We start from the raw sequence: 21,455 nt of genomic DNA, 5'->3' as shown, positions 1-21,455 counted from the left end.
GAAGGTATTTCAGTGAATATTCTAAGGTTGAAAGATTATCTTCCCTCATGATTTGAATCTATCAAAATACAAAGGTTCTATTTTTGATGTATTGACATTCAGGAGTATTGCAAATTGCATATTACAATAGATATTGGATGTTAGATTGCTTTTTTTCCCCCACATAACCGCACACCTCAGAATGCTGTTGGTATAATAACTGACAACTGTAGCCGAAAAATAAAGAACAATTCAAAATGATTTCAAAGTATTTATTTGATGTTTATTCACAGTGAACCTGAGGGAGGGCTTTTGTCTTGTAGCAGTCATTCACATGGACACTTTTAGCATTCACCACATTCTGAAAATTTAAGATGCACTTTTTCAAATTTCCCACAGGAATAATAAACACATGACAGTCTGTTAGTTTTTCATCTAAAGCTTTTTTTGTTGTTGCTGTTTTTTCTTTTAAAGTACACAATGATTAATATACATTATTTTGATACATCATTGTCTCACATTTCAAAAGTAGACATTTTAACAAGCTGACGTGCTGCGACTTCAGCAGTGACTTTATAAAAGTCTTTCCTGCACAGAAGTGTGTGCAGTTCAGGCTGTATTCACTCTGACACTTAAGTCGCAGTGCATCAAGTTAGAGCGTAATTTAAAGTGGTGTGAAAGGCCTAGTTTTAATTAACCTCAAATGCTTTCTCCCTGCAGGCGAGTGTACACAGCAGACCAGAGCACGCGCTCCAATGAAATCAGCCCAGACGTGGAGGGCTTAGTGCCAGGAATGACTCTGTCTGTTCCCGACACAACAGACCTCCAGATTTCCACTGACTCAGGTAAACAAATGAACACGTTCCCCCGTGGAGGGTTACTCTAGGTGATGTGACAGCTCAGCTGTCCCCCCTCCCTCCCCTTTCATCACATCATGTTATCTGAGCCATAATCCACTTAGAGCTAATCACATTTGGATCCCTGTTGTTGTTGATGTTGTTGTTGTTGTTGTAGTTGTAAACTGCTAATTGCAGCATGGCCGTGCTATTGGATGAAGCAGCATTAAGTTGTGCTTTAACAAACTTTGCTTCCCACTTGTTTTTTTTACTGTATTTGGGGTCAAGTGGTTCAGGATGAAAGCTTCTTTCACACAAACACTCACATCAATGTTATCTGTCTCTGCATTCGTCTTCATTCATTTCCCTTCTTTTCTCCAAATGATCCACCTCCCTCCAGACACTGGTCTTGAGCCAGCCTCAGGCCTCGGAGCTGACCTGCTGCATCTGTACCAGAGAGGAGAGCAGTGTGACATCACCATCCAAGTAGCAGAGCAGGTCTTCTCCTGCCACAGGTAGAGCTATCTTCCGCTCCCAGCCTCCTTATTCATACCTGGAGTCAGAAAACACAGTCTGTTTGTATTTTTCATTATAGGTTGATGCATATTGAGGGCATTTGAGTACATCACAGCCAAATTAAGAACAGATTCAACCCTACAGAGGTTTTACATCTGCTGTTGTGGGTGGTCATTCAATGATGCAGAGGTAGTAGTAGCAGCTTGTAACCATGGAGACAGGTCTCTCCCAACTCATGCTCAGGGGAGCAGCCAGTGATCGCTCGTCAAAGAGCAGGAGCTGGGCTGTTTGTGTTAGCCGCTGCTGCAGCTCTCACCCACAGGCTAAACCTGGACTTCTTCAGTCTGACGCCTCTACGTCTGCTGTATTATGAATCAAGTCTAGTCTATCTGTTAAAGACTAGCTAACAGCAACACATGGTATAAATGGCACAATGAAATACATTACAATATAAGGCACTATTTCATAAAGCATTATATTAAACTGCTTAAGACAATTTTTATATATGAAAATCATGTTTCACCTTTACTGTGGTAATTACTGATGTGTGTTTCTGAGCTCCTGCACTTCATGTAAATGCAAGACTTATCCTCAGACAGGCAAAATAACAAATATCACTATCATGCTAGCACTCCTGTAAGTGAAGTTTGTTCTCAATAAGGGCTTCTTGAGTCTCTTTCAAGTGTGAAATCCAGCCTCTAAAACAGAGGAGAGCAGGGAAGCAGAATGGGCAAACAGTGCAGCACTGTTAGCTGCAAAAGACGACAGCAGCAGCCTGAAATAACCTGCCCAAATGCAACTGACCTTTGCAACATTAAACGGATGAAAGTGTAGACTAGACATGGTATGATAAATCTGGTATTTTCATTTTAATCATCTTTGCTGAACCTCCACAGCTCTTCATGACAGGTCAAAATGTGGCATAGTGGAGAGCCTGTCAGTGATAACGCTGTGATATAGCGCTGCGGAAATGAAGAGAGTAATGAGATGAAATCAGGGCTGAGCTTCTTTCTTGTAAAATATATTCCACATCTCTACTGTCGGTGCTCAAAACTATGATTCAGTCATTTTTTGTGATAAAGGCAGATTCTGGGTTTGCTCAGAGGGAACATACTTAACAGGGAGTTCGATATAGGTAGAATTAGGGCTGGGCGATAATTCGATAACCATAATTTTTCTCAATATAAATAACAAATATGCGATAAAATTCAATATATTTAAATCTGTAATTAGACTTCCCAACCACTGGAAACGTAGGGGGGCGCTAATGTGCCTTAAATGCTAGGTGCCACCCAACATTAAACAGAAGAAGAAGACTGCATGGAACAGCCAATCATGACACACTGTTAGAGGTAGGCGGGTGTTAAAGACGTTAGGAGCCGCATGTTAACACAGCTGAAACGAGCAACAGTGGCACGGAAGAAAATTCAAAACCTACCAGCTCTGCACAAAAGACCTGCTTCCTGTTAGCACAGTCAGAAATGAGGGATTCAAGAAGATTATCAGAAAAAAAAATCCAGACAAAAACTAACAAACTGTCTCTTTTCTTTAACTTTCACTCAGGACCAAAAATCTGTAAATGAAATAATGATTTGATATTTATCATGATAATTATCTATATCGATTGATAGGAAATATTTTATCATGACATCATCATTTACAATATCGCCCAGCTCTAGGTGGAATCATTTGGAGTTAATATCATTTTATTGATTCATCATATTGTTGAACTGTGAAATGTAGTTTCCCAACTTTTCAGAGCTTTTGTTAAGAGTTTTCAAGCTCAGACAAAACATGAAAAAAATGTGTGTTTGTTGATACATTACAGAGGGTTATTTCCTTTAGTGTTGACTGATACTCAACTTAATAAATCAATCAATCAATCTTTATTTGTATAGCGCCAAATCACAACAAAGTTATCTCAAGACGCTTTTACAAACATAGGAGGTCTAGACCACTCTATGTCAATATATATCTAATCTATCAGAATATCTAAAAAAAAACAAATGTTCATCAAAGGCGACAGATTGGCCGTAATCCTCCTGTCAGCCACCACCTCCACAGGGTCCAGGACTGAGAAGGCCTTCTTTACCAGTGTGTTCAGTCTTGCTCTCCTGTATCCTGTCCGCCCACAGCAGGTTTAATCCTTCCAATGTGGCGTTCGTGTCCGGCGTTAACTCTGTTAGCATGATGCTACTCTGCCAGTATTCCCTCTGGTGCTGGGTTAGCTCATCCATCAGATAGATCTCACATTCCCAATAACGGTGGGTGGAAGGACAGGTCGATGTCGTCTTTTCTTAGCTTGCACCTCAATACCAGCACATCATCCTTGCCTCCTTCTCCTCAGCTCACAGGGAACATCGGGCCTAGTATCGTTTAGCATCAACATGATGAACAACTTAACTGTCTTGGTGGAAGCCAAGCAGCAACCTTCAGCTGCGAGAATTGAAGCCAATGCAGAAGTGATAAAAACTGCAGTTCATCGAGTGTCCACTAGAGGCTGGCTCTGGAAGTATCGGAAACCACATACACACCAATTCTAAAAAGACGATCTTTACAGCAGAAATAAACATGTTTACAGCCTGGTACAAAAGACGAGTGTAGTCTGGATAGCTCATTTCTTGATCAGCACACATTGTAGGGGGGTGAATTTCTTTGTAATGCGGAAATTTTGAAGTTATTAAGATTACATGTTTTCCATCATTACTGACAGGCGGGAACACTGTAGCTGTTGGCTAGGAGGCTCAAAGCCCGCCTCTTTTCAGGTTGAGTTCAGCATTTTCAATATGGCTCGCGCTGACGATTGGCTTCGTCCATTATTTATACAGTCTATGGTGGAAGCTAACACAGAACTATAGGTAGAAACATGTACTATAAATCTAAAAAAGGTTCTTCACTTCAGTTTGCACATTTCTAAAATACATTACATGATACCACAGTTCATTGGTGAAACAGGATGAGCAGATATTTTCAGTACTTCCTGTTCACAGTTATATTGGGAGAAGTCGAGGTAAAAAAAAAGGATGGAGGTACAACCTTCAGTTCAATACAGGGAACAGGGAGATGCCTTTGCAAAGCTGCTGCAACTGATTTGTTCCTACTACTACAGTAAGGCTGACATTCATTTAAACATAACGCTTGCATTATTTCTTTACCGCACACAAGATCCCAATGACAAACAAAGCAAAACCAACACCAGCATCCCACAATACCTTCTGATTTCGCTTCCCCATCTGTGGCTCTGAGCCTCAGGCCGGCTGCTTCCTAATGCAGCCTTCATTTAAGAAAAACCTCCTCAAATATTAGTTATCTCCTTACACAGCTGGGCTTTTACAGAAGGCTTTTTGATATGCCTCAAACAGGAGGAAATTGTAATATTGAAATGCAGTTGAAGGGCACTATTTTTAGCTGTAGATTAATACATAATCCTTGCAGCATGGCACTGGATGTGGGATTGAACCAAATAAACGTATTCATGTATTCCAGTTCAAAAGAGTTCCTTATGTCTGTGTTTTGTAACAGTTTGGGGTATCATTAGACATCTATGATACCAATGTATGAGCTATATATTACTCATCAAATTCACACAGTGATTGTAAATGGGATAAATTAATTGTTGGTTTTGATCTTTTCCTGAGATTTGGACTCAAAGGGAGCTAATTAAGTACTACCAGCACCTCAGTGGCAGTGTATTTCCACATCAGTGACTATCCTGAGAAGCCAGGGAGAATAAAAACCCTACCTCCAGAGAATACAGAACACACACTGTAATTTTCTGCGTCTTGCTTGAAAGCCACTCAGATAAACGCAGGCACACGAGATGACATTTGAATTATTAAAGTAGTGGGCGAATCTGACATGCAACTGTCTGCTTTATTGGGTTTCTAGGGCAATCCTGTGTGCACGGTCGCAGTACTTCCGAGCCATGCTGAGCGGGAGTTGGATGGAGAGCTCCAGACAGTGCATCACTCTGCAAGGGTAAGACTTGGTGCATCAGCGTCATCGAGGAGTGGGTCACACGGATCAATTATACACCTCCACTCCTGACCGAACAGTTCTGCATTTCATTTCATAACAATACAGCCAAGCGCCTGCATACCGTGCATTTATTATTCATGCCCTGTAACAGAGGTGGCTCTGTACAGTAAATGGGGTTTCACAATGCAGTGTTTTAACTCCACACACACACACACACACACACACACACACACACACACACACACACACACACACACACACACACACACACACACACACTGTCAGAGGAATCTCAAATGGCCCGCTTAGATTTCTACCAAGCAGGATTGTTGTCACCTCAGAAGGCACAGAAATGTCTTCTCATCCACTGCATGCTGAGTAGTCCACACCACCACCACCACCCACATCCCCCCACTACCACCCGCAGTCTCCTTTCTGAGGCAGGAGCAAATGAAGCCCACTTTTTCCTCCAGGGAGAGACAGCGTGTCAGTCTCCTCAGCATTGCTGATCTGAGGGTAACGGGGGAAGACACTGCTGTCAGGATAGGAAGCGACTGCATTGATGTTCAAGGGAAACCTGTGAAGTGGCCCTCAGGCTGCAGTCACATGGGCTCACTGCTGCATTTTGTTTACAGCATTCATAGCTGTGTTTACATTCATTACTGCAAATATATGCAAACAGCAACAGATGCATTTGCAGTGTGTGCTGGGGCTTGTGCTGAGAGTGTTAATGATGATTGGGGACAGTTCAGCATAAAATGTCTTGTTAACAGATCATTTGGTTAACTCTTTCAGTTTGGGGCCAGATGAGATGGAGATCCTGCTCCAGTTCATGTATGGGGCCATTGTGGATCTACCGCCTGGAGCCAGTGCCAGGTACTGTATATGAAGAGAATGATACAATTATAAAAATGAAGTCTTTATTTTAAGATGTTTGGAACACTTTTTTTTTTCTCATTAAAACAAACAGAGACATTAAGAAATTGTGCAAAACAGGAAGAAAAAGACACAGATAGAACTTAATAGCAGATGAATTCAAGGTGTTGCTATCATCTGTAGAGATTCCCAAAGTCTCTTCTTTTTAGGGGGAAAATGTAAAACTACGCCAACCCGAGAGATAAATGCCTAAAAAGCTGCTGTTTGCATTTATTGGTTGTACACAAGCAGCAACCTCCGGTCTCAAAATATGAAGCCTATGCGGAAGTGTTATAAACTACAATTCATGGAGAATCCGCTTGAGGCTGGCTGCAGAAACACAGGAAACCACATACACACCCATTCAAAAAAGACGATCTTTGCAGCAGAAATAAACATGTTTACAGCCTGGTTCAAGAAACGACTTGGCTCTATGTAGCTAATTTCTCTATCAGCACACACTTTACTGGGGTGAATTTTTGTCTTACGCGACGGTTCAGAAGATATTAAGATGATGAGTTTTTGCCCAAATAAGGACATGACTGACTTGACTGACAGGCGGGAACGCATAGCTGTTGTCCATTATTTAAACAGTCTATGGTTGGGTTATATAATTATTAAAATAGTAAAAGAGTTGATGCATACCTGATAGATATGTGAGGTAGCACTACCTGGTGGAACACTTTCCATAAATCATGTATTGAGATTTAAGGAAGTTGGGATGCTCAAGGATACAATATTGTATGTCTTTCATATAGAATAAGAATATTGGCATAGGAACCTTTGGTCTCTTGATGCTTGTTTTCCTAAATCAGTTCCTTGTCCTACCTAATTTTCTTACCAAGCAGTAAAAATTGATCTGAATGTTCAGATATTTCTCTCAAACAGCTACAGGCCAAGATAACAATCTGACATGTCTGTGTTCTCTACAGTCAGGTGGTGTTGGCAGCAGACATGCTGGGTTTGGAAGGGCTGAAAGACGTTGTGGAGATGGTTCTGACCAGAGACTACTGCCGTTTCTTCCCCAAGGTCAGCTTTGAAGGACTAGTGATTAGTGAATACCTTCAATAATGGATTTCTAAAGCGTTTTACTCTCTATCCATAAGGACTGTGCATGTGTTCCTTTTTCTGTATTCATTTATAGATACATACTAGTATTATTAAAGGCCTGCACCTTAGGTTCTAAAATCCTTATCAGGAGCGAAAAAGCCGGATCAATATGAATTCCTGCTGATTCATCACCTTCAAATAGAGAATGCAAGATTTTGATCCTCGTATAATCCGTTCTAATGCAACGTGTTGTTAATCCTCCTTATCAAATGTTACAGATCATAAGAGATTATAATTCTTCTACAAATGTATTTGTTGTGAAGGTTAATCAGATCACTACCGTCTGTTGGTCCCTTGTTTTCCTGAAGATCAGCATTTCAGCAGAAAATGAAATATAACAGCTGAAAGGAGCGGGAACAAATCCATTCTGATTCCCTCGGCTCACACTTGATGATTGTGTTTGGGGCCAGCATGCTTAGTGTCAATAATAATAACGCTGTTTCACTTGTCTGAGAATCTCTCCCTTTCAATTTGACAAAATCAAAGTTTTCTTTGTATATTTTCATTCCAATTTTGGAAGATCCCAGAGTCGACCAAGCATGCTTTTTAAAATGAGAGTGACTATGAATACCTGTGTTTCCTTCCCTGGTTTGTAGCCGAGTGACGGGGTTCAGAGAACAGTTCTCGAGTGCCTGTCCCTCACTCACGCCTTAAACCTCCAGAAGCTCCACATACTGTGTAAGAGGTGAGTTTAAATGAGACAAACACGTTCAATGGGTTTATGGCTCTAAAATTCGATGTCGTTAAACTTGACCTTTTCAAAATTGCATTTGTAATTTTAAAAGTGCAACACGTCCCTAACTGTTGCCTCTGCAGCTTACATCTGCATCTTGTTGCTAGGTAACCAGCAAGTGGGTTCATACTTCAGTGTCAAGTTAAGGAGCCCACAGGTAGCTCCACTTCTCTGAGGTAGTTAGCTTGAATGTGATTGAAAACACAGTTTAAACTGACAGAACCATTACCATGTTCTCCTCAGAGCTTTGAAAATACTTGATAAGGTAAGTCTCCAGTACATCTATAGAAACAAATGAAGTGGTAGTGTGAGTCCGATTAAAACTTTAACGGTTACAAACACAAAAGTCCTGTGTAAGCCCAAACTAGGAACATACTGTCTGCTAAAAAAAAAAAAAGGGGCACCCTGAGCTTCATGTCACTTTTAACCTACCCAGAGCTTAGAGGTCTCTCTGTGCTCAGCTGAGATGTGGTATCCTTCCTCTGGCATTAGAAACAGGCTGCTTCCACTCTGTTCCAGAGGAGGACAGAAAGTGTTCCTTGTGTGATTTGGAGGAAGTTGAAAATGAAGTGCACCTTTTGTTCTACTGTCCATCATATCATGATCTCAGGTGCCTTCTTTTCAACAAAATGTCAGAAAATTGTCCTTATTTGTTTTCCATGTCTGATGAAGATAGACTTCAGTTCCTGTTTACACACAAAGTGTTTCAGTTTGCTCAGTTTGTGTTAAATGCTATTCAGCAGCGTAGGAGCCAAGCGGCAACCTCTGGTCTAAAAATATGAGTCAAATGCGGAAGTGCTAAAAATTGCAGTTCATCGAGGATCTGCTTGAGGCTGGCTCCTGAAGTACCAGAAACCACATACACACCAATTCAAAAAGCCGATCTTTACAGCAGAAATAATCATGTTTACAGCCTGGTACGAGTGCAGTCTGGATAGATCATTTCTCGGTCGGCACACACTGTACGGGGGGTGAATTTATGTGTAATGCCGCAATTTCAAAGATATTAATAATACGAGTTTTCAATTACGTGAGGCACAGCTGACTTGATTGACAGAAGGGAACACTGTAGCTGTTGGCTAGGAGGCTCAAAGCCCGCCTCTTTACGTCACAATCGCTTGACAGCAGCAATATGGCTCCCACTGACGATTGGCCTCAAAACAGCACTTCAGAAACAGATGGGTGATGTCACGGATACTACGTCCATATTTTATACAGTCTATGGTAGGAGCAAACTTTATGTCTGATTTAGTTGTTGTCACTGTCAAATGTCTAAATTGTGTACCACTATGCTTTTTAATTACTTTAGGTCATTGCTGGACATGCACAGTATTGTAACTGTTCTCTCCTTTTTCTTTTCCTTCTTATGTTGTTGCTCCTATTTTGTTGTTTGTTGTTTTTGTAGTGTCTTTTAAGTCCATACGGGCTGGACACCTTTCCGGTGCATGACACGAAGAATAATAAACTAAGCTAAACATATTTGTTCATTAGGTGAGGCACTTCTTGTTTTACTCTTTAAGATGTTGAATTAATTCCTCCTGACATAAAGAAGTAAGAGTGTTCAAGGGCTTATCTTGCCAACAAACCGAGAAGCTGCCAAACTGCAATATCCCCAAACACTGAGTCGCAGTAGGCTAGAATAAAATAACAGTTTTGGCTGAAGTCAGAAGAAGTTTCAAACACAGTTTGAAGGTAGAGGCTGACAGGCACAAACATTTGATGTTAAACAATATCTGGTTTACAAGACGGTTCTATTTCCATAGTTTTTACATACACTACCAGTCAAAAGTTTGGACACACCTTCTCATTCAATGTTTTTTATTTATTTTAATTATTTTCAACATTGTAGATTAATACTGAAGACATCAAAACTATGAAATCATCTGGTTTTACCATAATCTGGATTACAACAGTAGTCAAATAGGGCTATCCATTGTGTACTAACCCTACCTCTGAACTACACAACTGATGGTCTCAAACACATTAAGAAGGCAAGTCATTCTACAAATGAACTATTGACAAGGCTTATGTTAATTAGAAACCATTCCAGGAGACCACTTCATGAAGCAGACTGAGAGAATACCAAGAGTGTGCAAAGCTGTCATGAAGGAAAAAGGGGGCTACTTTACAGAATCTAAAATATAAAACATATTCTGCTTTGTTTAACACTTTTTTGTTCATTCAATAATTCCATATATGTTCTTTCATAGTTTGGATGTCTTCAGTATTAATCTACAGTGTTTACAATCATTAAAATAAATACAAACCCTTGAATGAGAAGGTGTTTCCAAACTTTTGACTGGTAGTGTATGTAGTGTACACACTTGTAGAGATTGCTGTTAAGAAAAGAAACTCTAAAGACACTCCTATTTTTCCTGCATTGAGTGACGACCATATATAGGTTGCTGTGTTTTTATATCTCATTACGCTGCACAGATTTTATCACTGTCTTCTTATCCCTGTACACAAAAACGCACTCTCATATTTCACTTCAAGTCGTGCGGCTGATACCTTCTGCAAGCTAACTGTGCTCTCCACACACTGCAGTGAGCGGACAAGATGTGTGTGAATGTAGGTCAGGGGGAAAGGATGTGTTGAGCAAGGCTGTGAGCTGGTTCTGATTTAAAGCAGTGTATGCGCCTGTGTGGGTGTATGTGTGTGTGTGTGTGTGTGTGTAGGTGGGTGTGTGTGTAGGTGGGTGGGGGGCAGGCAGTGGCTTTGTCAGGTTTTCTCTGCTGATTCTGATGAGTCACGCAAGTATGACGGTGAACCAGGAGTTTCTGCTTTATGCAGCAGTGCGTTATAGACATTCTCATCCTCAGTGATCACGTTGTTCCCTTGAGCAGAACTCTGCCAATTACTTCTTGGACCTTCAGAGCATGATTACACTGCTAGAGTCCCAGGAAGGTCTCCATGACTTTGTCTGGCTGATTTAGGAGAACGGTTCAGATTATGGACAGTCTTAAAATGAGCCAAAAGCAGGTGATACAAGTTAATACTTGATGTGTCTTTTCAGGTGGGTTTCTGAACATTTCATGAAGACCTGGTGTGAGAGAAACTTTTCCCTCTTGTCTCCTGAGCTCCAAAGAGCCTGTCTAAGCGCTGTAATGGAAACCATGGTGAGTTCCTCCCTCCCACACTGTCATCAGCTGTACAGCTACATGTAATTGCACAAATATCATCAGCTTATTCTGCAGCGTTTTTCCACAGGAAGGAAAGCCAAACATGATCTAATTAACAATGACTCTTATTAAATTCTCAGTTATTAAAGAGGGACTCATTTAGGAGCATAATGTGCATGTGGAAGGACGGGGAGTGATCCAGCCGTGTTATTGATAATTAGATCTTGAGTCTGTCTTTCATCAGTGCAAAGGAGCTGGAGTGCATTCTGTGAGTAGAGCAGGACAAGTGTACTATTGTTCACTCTTGGCAAGTATTGAGAATCGGATTTTGGCCAAGAACTGTTACACAATCCAGGGACTCCCTCCACTGATCAGTAGCTCCTGGACGGCGAATAAAAGAGCAGCGAGCAGCATGGGAGGCTTTACACACACAGAAATAAAAATAAATCAGACAACAGTAAAAATAGATAGTTCTTTATTTATTTTTCTTTAACAAGGAAAAGCACATTGAGATTAAGAATCTCTTTTACAAGTGTCCTGGCCGAGATCAGCAGCAGCATGTTCCAACAAAGTTGCAGACAAACAACACAGAATTTTAAAAGATGACAACATATCATTTCAGAACAAAAGTCATCAGTCAAAGCTTCTACAAGCTGATGCATCTTCCTCAAATGCCTTCAGTCTGCTTTTAAAAACATTTAAAGAGAGAAGCTCACCCAGGCTCTCCTGCAGCAGGTTCCAGGTTGCACGAGCAGCGTATCTAAAACTTGTTTTACCCAGTTCTGTTCGAGGATATGCTCGAAATGTTTTTTATTTTCTGTCATGATAATATCCACACTTTGTAAGCACTCGGTTAGCTATGGTTATTGTGACAAGCTAATTTACATGTATTTAGTTAATCTTCACAGCTCTTAACAACAGTTACTAGCTGCCTATCATATTCAACGAATTAAGGGGTCAGTGAATAAAAGTAAGACATCACTGCAGTAATAATGTCTCTGAGGCATTCTTACAGGTATTAATGTTGGAAAATTAGTATTTATTTGATACATTTCAGGGATTTCCTGATTGCCAAAAATAAGACATATAGGAGCTAATCTGCAGTTTTACATTCAAATAAAATCAGCTTAATTTATATAACACTTTACAAACAACAAGGTTGATCCAAAGTGCTTTAAAAAAGAGAATGAGGAAAACAAAAAGCAAATGAAATAAAAACAAAGGAAGAGCGAGGGAAAGCAGAGTGGTGAGAGAGCAATATAATTGAAAATTAAATTCACAGTAATAATGACAAAAGCAATGACAAGAATGACAACTGACAGTGCAGTGAAGCATCTGAGCCAGTGTGGTTAGGGGTAGTTAAAAGCTAATGAATAAAAGTGTGTTTTAAGACAACTTTTAAAAGTCTCAACAGAGGCGGAGAACCGGATGATGGGGGGAGATAATTCCACAGTTTTGGGGCACAGATAGAGAAGATAGCTTTGGTGAGAAGATCTAAGTGATCCGACAGAGTGATATGGAGACAGGAGTTCTGTGATGTAAGAGGTGGCCAAACCATGTAGTGCTTTATAAATGAACATGATAGAAGCAAAAGAAAACACCTATGGCCACCATAGCCTGGCTGCGCAGGCTATGTCAGTTGAAGCACATCAGAAAAATGTAATCATTTTCAATTACAAAAATCACCAAAACAAGTAAAGAAAACAAAGTCACATTGTTCTCAAGTGTTTGGTGGGATGAATTTCTTTGTCCTAATGTGTTCTAAAGAAGAAGAGGTGGAAGGTAGATTAAATATCTCTCTTCATATGTCATCAAATATGAAATGTCTTTTTCCAAATATTATCTAAGTCCCTCCCAAGTGATCAAAGGTAGTGTAATATACTCATTATTTCCTCTTCCTTCCTTAAAGATGTCTCTTGTTTGACTTTATTTTGTGTTCTCACCAGTAGAGAGTTTCTTTAGCTGATAGATGTTTCCATTCAGACTGTGCAGAACGCAGTAACAATGCTCTGTGGTACTGAGCAATTGCTTGGCAGTCTCCCAGAAGTCAAGTGGGCCCAACAGGTTCGGAGTCTCGCCACTGAGCTGCAGGAGGAGAGCCTCGCTGTCATTGTTCAGCATCTCCCCAGAGTGATTCACACTCAGGCCTTCTGGGACCTTCACAGGGTAAGGCAGTCGTGTAGCAGTGATCATACACTCTCCTGTTTCTGTTAAACCTCTTCTAAAGGTCTGTTATCTGTGGTTACAGAGGGAAGAGTTTACTCGAGAACCCACGTTATTGAAGAAGCTATGTTCTGCCATTAGAGAAGGTGTGACTGTGGATAACTGCTGTGACCTTTACTCTGCTGTGTACCTTCTGTGTGGAGAGGACATGGAGGACGACTCTCACCTGGAGCTGAGAGGCGACAAACAAGAGGAGGTGAGATTCTTTCTTCACGCTGACACCTTGTTGTTGTTGTTGTTTGGTTTCAATTTGGTGCTGTTTATTAGGTTCAATGAGAAGACTAACCATTAAACCTAGGGATGCACCGAAAATTCGGCCTCTGAAAATATTTGTCCGAAAATGACCCAAAAGTGCATTTTCGGTTTTCACCGAAACAACACGGCCAAACAGAATGTTTTGATGACGCAAGCAAAAACTGCGTCTGGATTGCTTTGTGCAAAAACGAGTCCTGCAGCGCAGATCACAAGTTCCCCACAACATTTACTTCACACCAGTGGGTCTTAAAGCTGGGGTTGGTAGTCTCTGAAAACTAGCATGAATTTCAATGTAGCATTTCCTCATGACTCCATCTAACCCCTCCCCTCCTCCCTCGGAGCTCCTTCAAAACGACGCCCAAAAAACGGTGATTGGTTGGTGTTTTCCCAGGTTTCCTCCGGCTGTAGATCGCAGCTTTTCTTCGCTCTTTTTTAAGAACACATTATGTATTGATTGCCATCAGGACATAAAGATCATTTTAACCAGTATAACAAAAAGTGTATCTAAATCTGATTACCAACCCCAGCTTTAATAGAGAACATTCCCTCTCTTCTTGCCCCCTTTGAGCAGCTAACTAAAGAGCTCCGCTCCTCTGATGCATCTGTAGCAGACGTTATGCCTTTAATTGCAGCACTAAAGCGTCTTCTAAGCAAAGAGGTTGAGATGATCACGGAGTGAAAACAATGAAATGTACACTCTTAGAGTCTGTCAGCACACGTTTCACTGAGATCTATTCGGATCCTCTGCACTTCATCACGACTGTACTTGATCCACGTTATAAAGATCATTACTTGGATGTGGAAATAAAGCAGTGCGCACGAGAAATGATCCAGGCCGCGATGGCTGCGGAGAGCCTGCTTGGAGACGGAGAAGCGAACAGTGCAGGAGAAGGAGAACAGAGCGGCCTACGGGCAGGGGCGTGTCCAGAGCTTTTTGACCGGGGTGGCCCAACTGAGGCTCTCACATAGGCAGGGGTGGCCAGTGCATTTAAATAACAAATAAACAAATAAATAACATTTACCCTTTCTGTCTTCACAACCTACTTTCATTAAAGTACTAAACAGTTGTTATATTCCTTTTGACTTAAAAAAAAACCAAAGTGGCATACATCTTCTAAGCTTATTTCTTTAAGGACTTACAAAATGTGTTTTTTCAAAGTCACATTTGAGGATAAAGAGCCTAGAAAATGCCTGTGCAACACAAACAGAAAATGCATGGCTTAATCTCAAATCCAAGGAATGATATGTTACAACTGTCCCCGGTCTCCCTACTAATAATTGGCATAATAATTTGTTTCGGTGTTTCAGTTTTTGGCCTTGGTTTCCTCATTTTCGGTTTTCAGTTTCGGCCAAGAATTTTCATTTCGGTGCATCCCTAATTAAACCTGAATATGGATTAAACGACTGCACTCTTAAGTCTGCCTGAGAGGGTTCAGGGGGCTGCAGTTTGACAAAATCTGTAACTTAAAAAGGACAAATGAAAGTAATTTCCTGATTTGTGTCCATATCAGCGTCTTCATTTGGGAGTATTTTGAGTACTTAACAACCAATGGAGAAGAGAGATAAGGCTTCCACAGTAGAGCTGTGAGGATACCAAAACTTTGAGATCACTCTTTCATTTGCTTGCATCACATTGAGCTAAAAATCTGATCATAGATCAGTTATTTTACAATTGTTGATATTATCAAATTGAAAATTGTCACAGATTTTATTCTTAAAGACGTAGGGAAGCAGGAAAAGTATCACACTATAGATATTGTCAACACCACTGTAAGACTAATGAAGTGTTAAAGTTACCATCCTCTTGAATCATGTATCCATGAAAATATCCAAAAATATCCAAATGAATAAGTGACATCAGTCGGAGTCACTAACTATTCGATGAGTCAGTTTGAATGCAAAACTGACCGCTCAATATATTCAATGATCAGGATTATATTAATGAAGGAACCAAGCTGCACCTTCCTGGTTGTGAGGATTACTCTCTGTCAGTGTTTCTCCCTGAACTGAAGTCAATTATAAATCTCTTCTCACACTATTTTATGCTTTCATGTTCCAAATTATCACAGGCTTTAGATTATTGTGGATGGAGGGTAGCATACAGCGTTGAAGGAGCACACCACTCATTAACCCTGCCTGTCAGACTCTGGAATAGATCTGTGATTGAGGTGGTCTGAATAGGTCAGTGTGAGTTGTCCAACTTGGCTTTGCAAGCTTGCCTCTGGCCTGGATGTGGTCTCTGACGTGGCTCAGCTTTGGTGTGAATGCTTGGTTTCTGGTTTCTGGATAATGGTAACCCTTTAATAACTTGCAGTGGTGTCTTCTTGGGCTTTCAGGCAGTAACTTTATAACACTACTGTATACTGTGAGTTTTTCTTTTTAACTTTCATAGATGTCCAAAATTAATTCAGACAGTTACATGATTCCGGCCACACAGTCTGCCACGGTTATCTCACTACATATCGTCAAACTAGATGGACCTTGATGAGTTTACATCTAAGCAAAGAAAAATAATGTTTGCATTCAAGACTACAGGATTACAGACCACATTGTGTGTTTCCATGAGGTCTAACAAATGTAATATCAATCAATCAATCAAGCTTTATTTATATAGCACCTTTCATACAAGTCAGATGCAATCCAGAGTGCTTTACAGTGATTGAAAACAAGACAGAAGCAGAAATACAATAATGGCTAGAAATATTTAAAAGACAAAAATTGATTTTAAAATAGAGACTAGACTGAATAAATACCTTTTTAGATATAGTCCTTCTTCACAAAACATATATTTTTTAAAGATTACCACCTTGCATGGCTTACTTGATTCCAATCTTCTGCATGCCTTTTCTAGTGCAGCACATACCTCGGTGTGATACTGCCACTTGTATATTGAGGAATTACAGGACAGAGTTTTTGAGCGTGACAGTTAGAGTTCTGCATGTTTTTCCTCTGCATCTCCTGTGTCACGTTTAGGGCTGTCAACGAATATTCTAAATTCGAATATATATTCAAATATTAAAAAAAAACAGAGATTCGATGGTGAAAATTAATATTCGACTGTGGAAAAAAAACACATCGGCGGCTGCTTTGAGAGTGGGCGCACTGCATGACAGGTCAGGGACAGGTCACAGGAGTCCCACATGCACAGCGTGAAGCAGACGGCAGAGAGAAATCCTTCCGTCCCCGGATCCTCAGTGCGCTCTGAACGCGTCTTTTCCTCCGCTGGGAATACAGTGAATAAAAAGAGATCTGGCCTCTTCACATGTGGACTGTCTTGTGTTTTTGGCAAATAACCTGTCAGGCCTAAGACCCTACATTGACAGTGGACTAAAAGAGCCCAACAATCAGTGACCCTGGGATAAAATGCAGTTTTTTCTCTTTTTTTTTTATACAAGCGCCAAGAATGTAAGTGGACTACTTTTTCATTTTTAACTTCAATTAATGTTAATAATATTTGCTTCAATCACTGAATGAAGCCTGCCTATATTAGGGACAAGAGTCAGGACCTTTAATTGCTCGCACAAGTCTTGTTCAGCACTCACTCAGTGCATTACACACAGAGAGGGGAGGGGGGCGAGTGAGCGAGTGAGAGGTCTACGGTCTTAAAAGTGTTAAGGTATAGACCATTTGGTCATTTACTTGTTTTGTAATGTGTAGGTATGTTTTAGGCATGTTAAATCTTAAATAAAAATACATATACAAGTAGTTATGTCTCCTTGTATTAGTTTGTCCACCTGTTATTGACATAATGCGCAAATATAGATATTCGAATGGTTCGAACCTATGGGGTTTTTTTTAGAGCGAATATTCAAACGTCATTTTGGAGCAATTTTGACAGCCCTAGTCACGTTTCAGTGTTTTGCAGTAATGGCTACCACAACCAGGAACATTGATCTTTGATGAAAGGAATTCTGTTTATTGAAATGCAACAATAGAATATTTCGTGAATTCAACGCTAATCTTTCCATTATATGTCTCTGAATATCATGTGAAGTGACTGTTTTGGGGCCTCTCAGTTCAGGCATTGGACTATAATAAAAATGCTGACACATGGTAGTGAAGTATTAACAGGATATTTTGCAGTTGAAGCCCCAAACAAACTGAGCACTGAATATTGTCAAAGATCATTGTAAATCCAATCAGTCAATGGTCCGATAAACGTTTAAGAGATTTACAGACTAACAAAATCAATGGTGTGGGCAGGCAGGTTAAGCCTGTGAGATGACTTCCAGGGGAAAGTGACCTGGCTGCACGAGTTAAAGCACATAACCCCTGTAAATACCATACAGTATGGCAGAATGGATTAGCTGAGAGAGACTGTGACGCGTGCCAGCGGCCTTCACTAATCTGGCTGTGTTTCTGCCGGTCAGGGGAGTGTGTGGTTAGTGCAGCAGAGGAGGCAGAGTTAGCTCCTCCTCTCTGTCCAGCCCTGTTTTTATAATCAGGCGTGGAGGCAGGAGTATGGGCATCAGCCACTGACATCACTGATTCGCTCAAGGGAGCTCAAGTGGATTCTGCAACAGAGACAGAGGGGGGAGGGAGGGACAGAGGGAGGGAAGGAGGGAGGGAGGAGTATTTGTTGCCATGGCAAAAGGTTCTTCAAGCAGCTGCTGATTCGCTTGTGCTGTAGCGCACCCCTTTCCATTCTTCTCCTCTGCCTCTCTCTCCGGTGTGTCTGCCAGCCGTTCAGGCGAGAGATTTGTACGCTACGTGGTCGGCTGTGGACCTTCCTGCTCCAGACCTTTTATGCGGTCCGCCACACGCAGGGATGGGAGACTCTTTCTTCCAAACACAGAGAAAAGATACTTGCAGGTAAGGAAGGATATTCTTGTTTGTACTCTCACAGATGATATTTGTGCTGCAGTGTGTCTGGATGTTTTTCCTCCCAGCTTTAACCCAGCTTTGCACTGAGGCAGGGGCTCTGCATCATTAGATGAACCAAAGCCCTTGTAGTGGATGCTGTTGGCTGATTGAACATTAAAAGGCTTCTTTTTTTGCACAGCTGTCTGGCACTGCTGACCCTTTGATACCCTGGCCCGTGCTGTTGTTAGAAATTGTTGCTTTATGAGAGCTTTCTTTTGAAATGTCTTGAGTGGATCCTAACATGGTAAATGCACCAAACCTGCCATGCTTGTGTCAATGGGTGGGAGTGAGAGGCTGGATTCCAGCTTTGTGGGTCTGCACATGATAAGAAGCTTCCACAAACACAAATAAGATGCAGCTTCCTCACTGTTGAGCCATTAATGTGTTGAAATCCACTGCATGAATAATTAATTTGGCTGGAATCAGTGTGTCTATTACTAGTACATTTCATGCTGGTGTAATTGGAGTGCAGGTCTCATGTGCATGAATTACAGAGATATCCAGTTAGTTCAGTACATTTAACTGAATTTGTTTTGCACTTGGTGAATAAATCACAACATTCTGAAATATGTGCATATGAAAAACAGAAATGGATCTGTTTTGTTTGGTGTAGTCTTTGCCAGACATTGCTGTCCGATCAATGCATTGATTTGATGTTTGTTTTCTCATGGACAGAGGGTCAACAAAGGGTGTGGAGAGGAGAGTTTGTGAATGAAAATAATGGCCTCTCTTTCTTGCAAAGATGGACCTTGGCTGCTGCTGGAACCTTTGTCTTGTGTCTGTAATAATCTGTGAAATCCTAAATGGCTGATTAACAGTTCTGTCTTTTTGTCTTATTTGAATAGATGCTATCGATAAAGGGGACAACCGAAGACTCGGTAAAAAGCCTGTTTTCACTAGCTCACAGGTAAAAGCATTCATTTCACTTGTTTACACAAACTCTGGGTTTAAAGTATTCTGATGATGTGAATTAGTATTTTTTAAGCTCTGAGAAATCCATGTAAGTTTGTATAATCCCTGACAATGTTTAGAGTGTGTAACCATCAGATGCCATGTGTCATAAATGACCCACACGCATAGCAAGAGGATACTGTATAAAATGAGTACCAGGACCTCTTTTAACAGATTTAAAGCAAAGATAAGCCCGGCTGAGGTGATCCAGAGAGGGATTATTAGGATGGAAGGCATGAGTGCTTCAGAGCTCTGAAGCTGGTTCTGCACAGATCTCTAAAGAAGTGGTTTGATCCTGTAAAACTGGAACTTTTTCTGTTTTTAGGCTTTTTGTGAAGATGCTTTGAATTGAGGATGGGACAAAATATTGGAAGCATTATACAATTATTGTGTCCCTGACGCCACATTTTAGCATCATAATTGAAAAATAATGCAGAGCTGTAAACTGATTTCCCCATAATTTGACTCGGCCTGTCACTTCTTTGTGGCGCCATTGACATTCATCCTGCATTTTACCAATTAAAGCTATCTGTATTCTTCATTTGATCAGATATCATAATGATGTATTATCACATGACTGTTTTACAATACATTAAGTATTACAGCATCACTGTATCCTTATGTTATTGTGGGCAGTGTTTCAGTATCTTATCGTATAGTGTATCTCATTGTATCTTATATATCCTATCGAATCCTATCATTGTTTTTGTACCATGAATTAGTCCCACCCATACTCTGAATTATTTTGTATTTTGTTTTTTTAAATCAATGTGCAAAGCAGCAAAATGTAGAGGATATTCTTTCCCATTAACATCTACATATTAACAGAGAAGTAAAGATACTCTATAGTTGGGATGTAAGGATACACTCAATCCACGATTCAATTCGAATCCCGATTTTCGGTTCACGGCACGATTCTCTAACGATTTTCAAGTAAACTGGATTGAACTGGAAATTTAAATAACTGTTATTTTATTTCAATTCTCAGATATGAACAGTTGCAATATATATTTGTTCTCTTATATTTCTTTGTAAACAAAGTAATCCTCTTTCATTTTTAAGGTGTGTTGTAACTCAAATAAAACCACTGCACACTTTTTTTCAGCAACTTGCAAAAATACTAAAATCACCGTACAAAAATACCTCGTTGGAAAATTTCAGAGCAATTATAGAGAAATGGAAAGTGAACAATTCCCAAATGAAAGTACTAAATATTAAAACAAATAAGGTAAATCTCTTTAAATTAGGGATGTACATTTCAAGTATTTTCCATGATCTATCGTTGGTAATGTTAACGATCAATTATAGTTTAATTTAAAAAAACGTGAACATGTTCCATGTCGAAAATAATGTCTAAAGCATTTTTCCCCCTAAATCAAATTTTCCTTCACGACACAGTGTATATTACTGACGGTGTTAAACAGCTACGGATCATATTGAGGTGTTCAAAATGTTAACATGCTGAATATCAACGTGAGGAGCAGTCAGGTAAGGTGTCAGCCTGGAGCGCAACTGGGTCAGAATCAGTCCGGCGGCGGAGAAAAAAAGCGCTCGTGGAGACCTGACACTCAGCTGCAGCCCACCGCTGAGCGTCTCCGCTGTGAGCAACACCTTCAGTCAGCTGATTCTGAAACATGCTTTAAACTTAAAACACCTCCACTCAGCGAGTGACGAGAGAGCAGCACAAGAGACTTAATGATGTTGAACAAGATGAGTATAATACAGATGGAGCCTTCCACTGTTTAAAAATAATATCCAAATACAAATGTTGTTGAATGGATTTTAATCCACCCTTATTTGTATTGATTTTTTACCGTCTTGCGATATATCCTTACATCCCTACTCTATAGATGTGGTGTTTTAGTTTTTGGTTGGCTTTCAAGCCCAGACTTAGAGATCTCAATAGACTGAGTAGTGCTGAAGCTGAAGTAAGACCACATCTTTTCTAGTGGTTTGTTCCAGCTGCTCAAGCTA

The 21,455-nt window shown here is 40.4% G+C and overlaps 1 protein-coding gene across 2 annotated transcripts in view; it reads left to right on the top strand.

Annotated features, from left to right (window-relative positions):
- Positions 1-21,455, top strand: part of btbd8 (BTB domain containing 8) — a 42,308-nt gene that overhangs the window by 9,554 nt on the left and 11,299 nt on the right. For both annotated transcript variants that reach the window (XM_034703584.1, XM_034703576.1), the window contains exons 4-14: positions 700-824; positions 1,216-1,330; positions 5,220-5,309; positions 6,105-6,185; positions 7,157-7,253; positions 7,931-8,019; positions 11,084-11,186; positions 13,173-13,355; positions 13,438-13,608; positions 18,350-18,479; positions 19,376-19,437. In XM_034703584.1, the coding sequence (XP_034559475.1) occupies positions 700-824; positions 1,216-1,330; positions 5,220-5,309; positions 6,105-6,185; positions 7,157-7,253; positions 7,931-8,019; positions 11,084-11,186; positions 13,173-13,355; positions 13,438-13,608; positions 18,350-18,479; positions 19,376-19,437 (1,246 nt within the window). The remainder of the gene's footprint in view (positions 1-699; positions 825-1,215; positions 1,331-5,219; positions 5,310-6,104; positions 6,186-7,156; positions 7,254-7,930; positions 8,020-11,083; positions 11,187-13,172; positions 13,356-13,437; positions 13,609-18,349; positions 18,480-19,375; positions 19,438-21,455) is intronic.

The sequence above is a fragment of the Notolabrus celidotus genome, chromosome 2 (assembly GCF_009762535.1).
Source record: "Notolabrus celidotus isolate fNotCel1 chromosome 2, fNotCel1.pri, whole genome shotgun sequence".
In the NCBI taxonomy this organism is placed as follows: Eukaryota; Metazoa; Chordata; class Actinopteri; order Labriformes; family Labridae; genus Notolabrus; species Notolabrus celidotus.
This window is presented reverse-complemented; position numbering and strand designations above follow the sequence as displayed.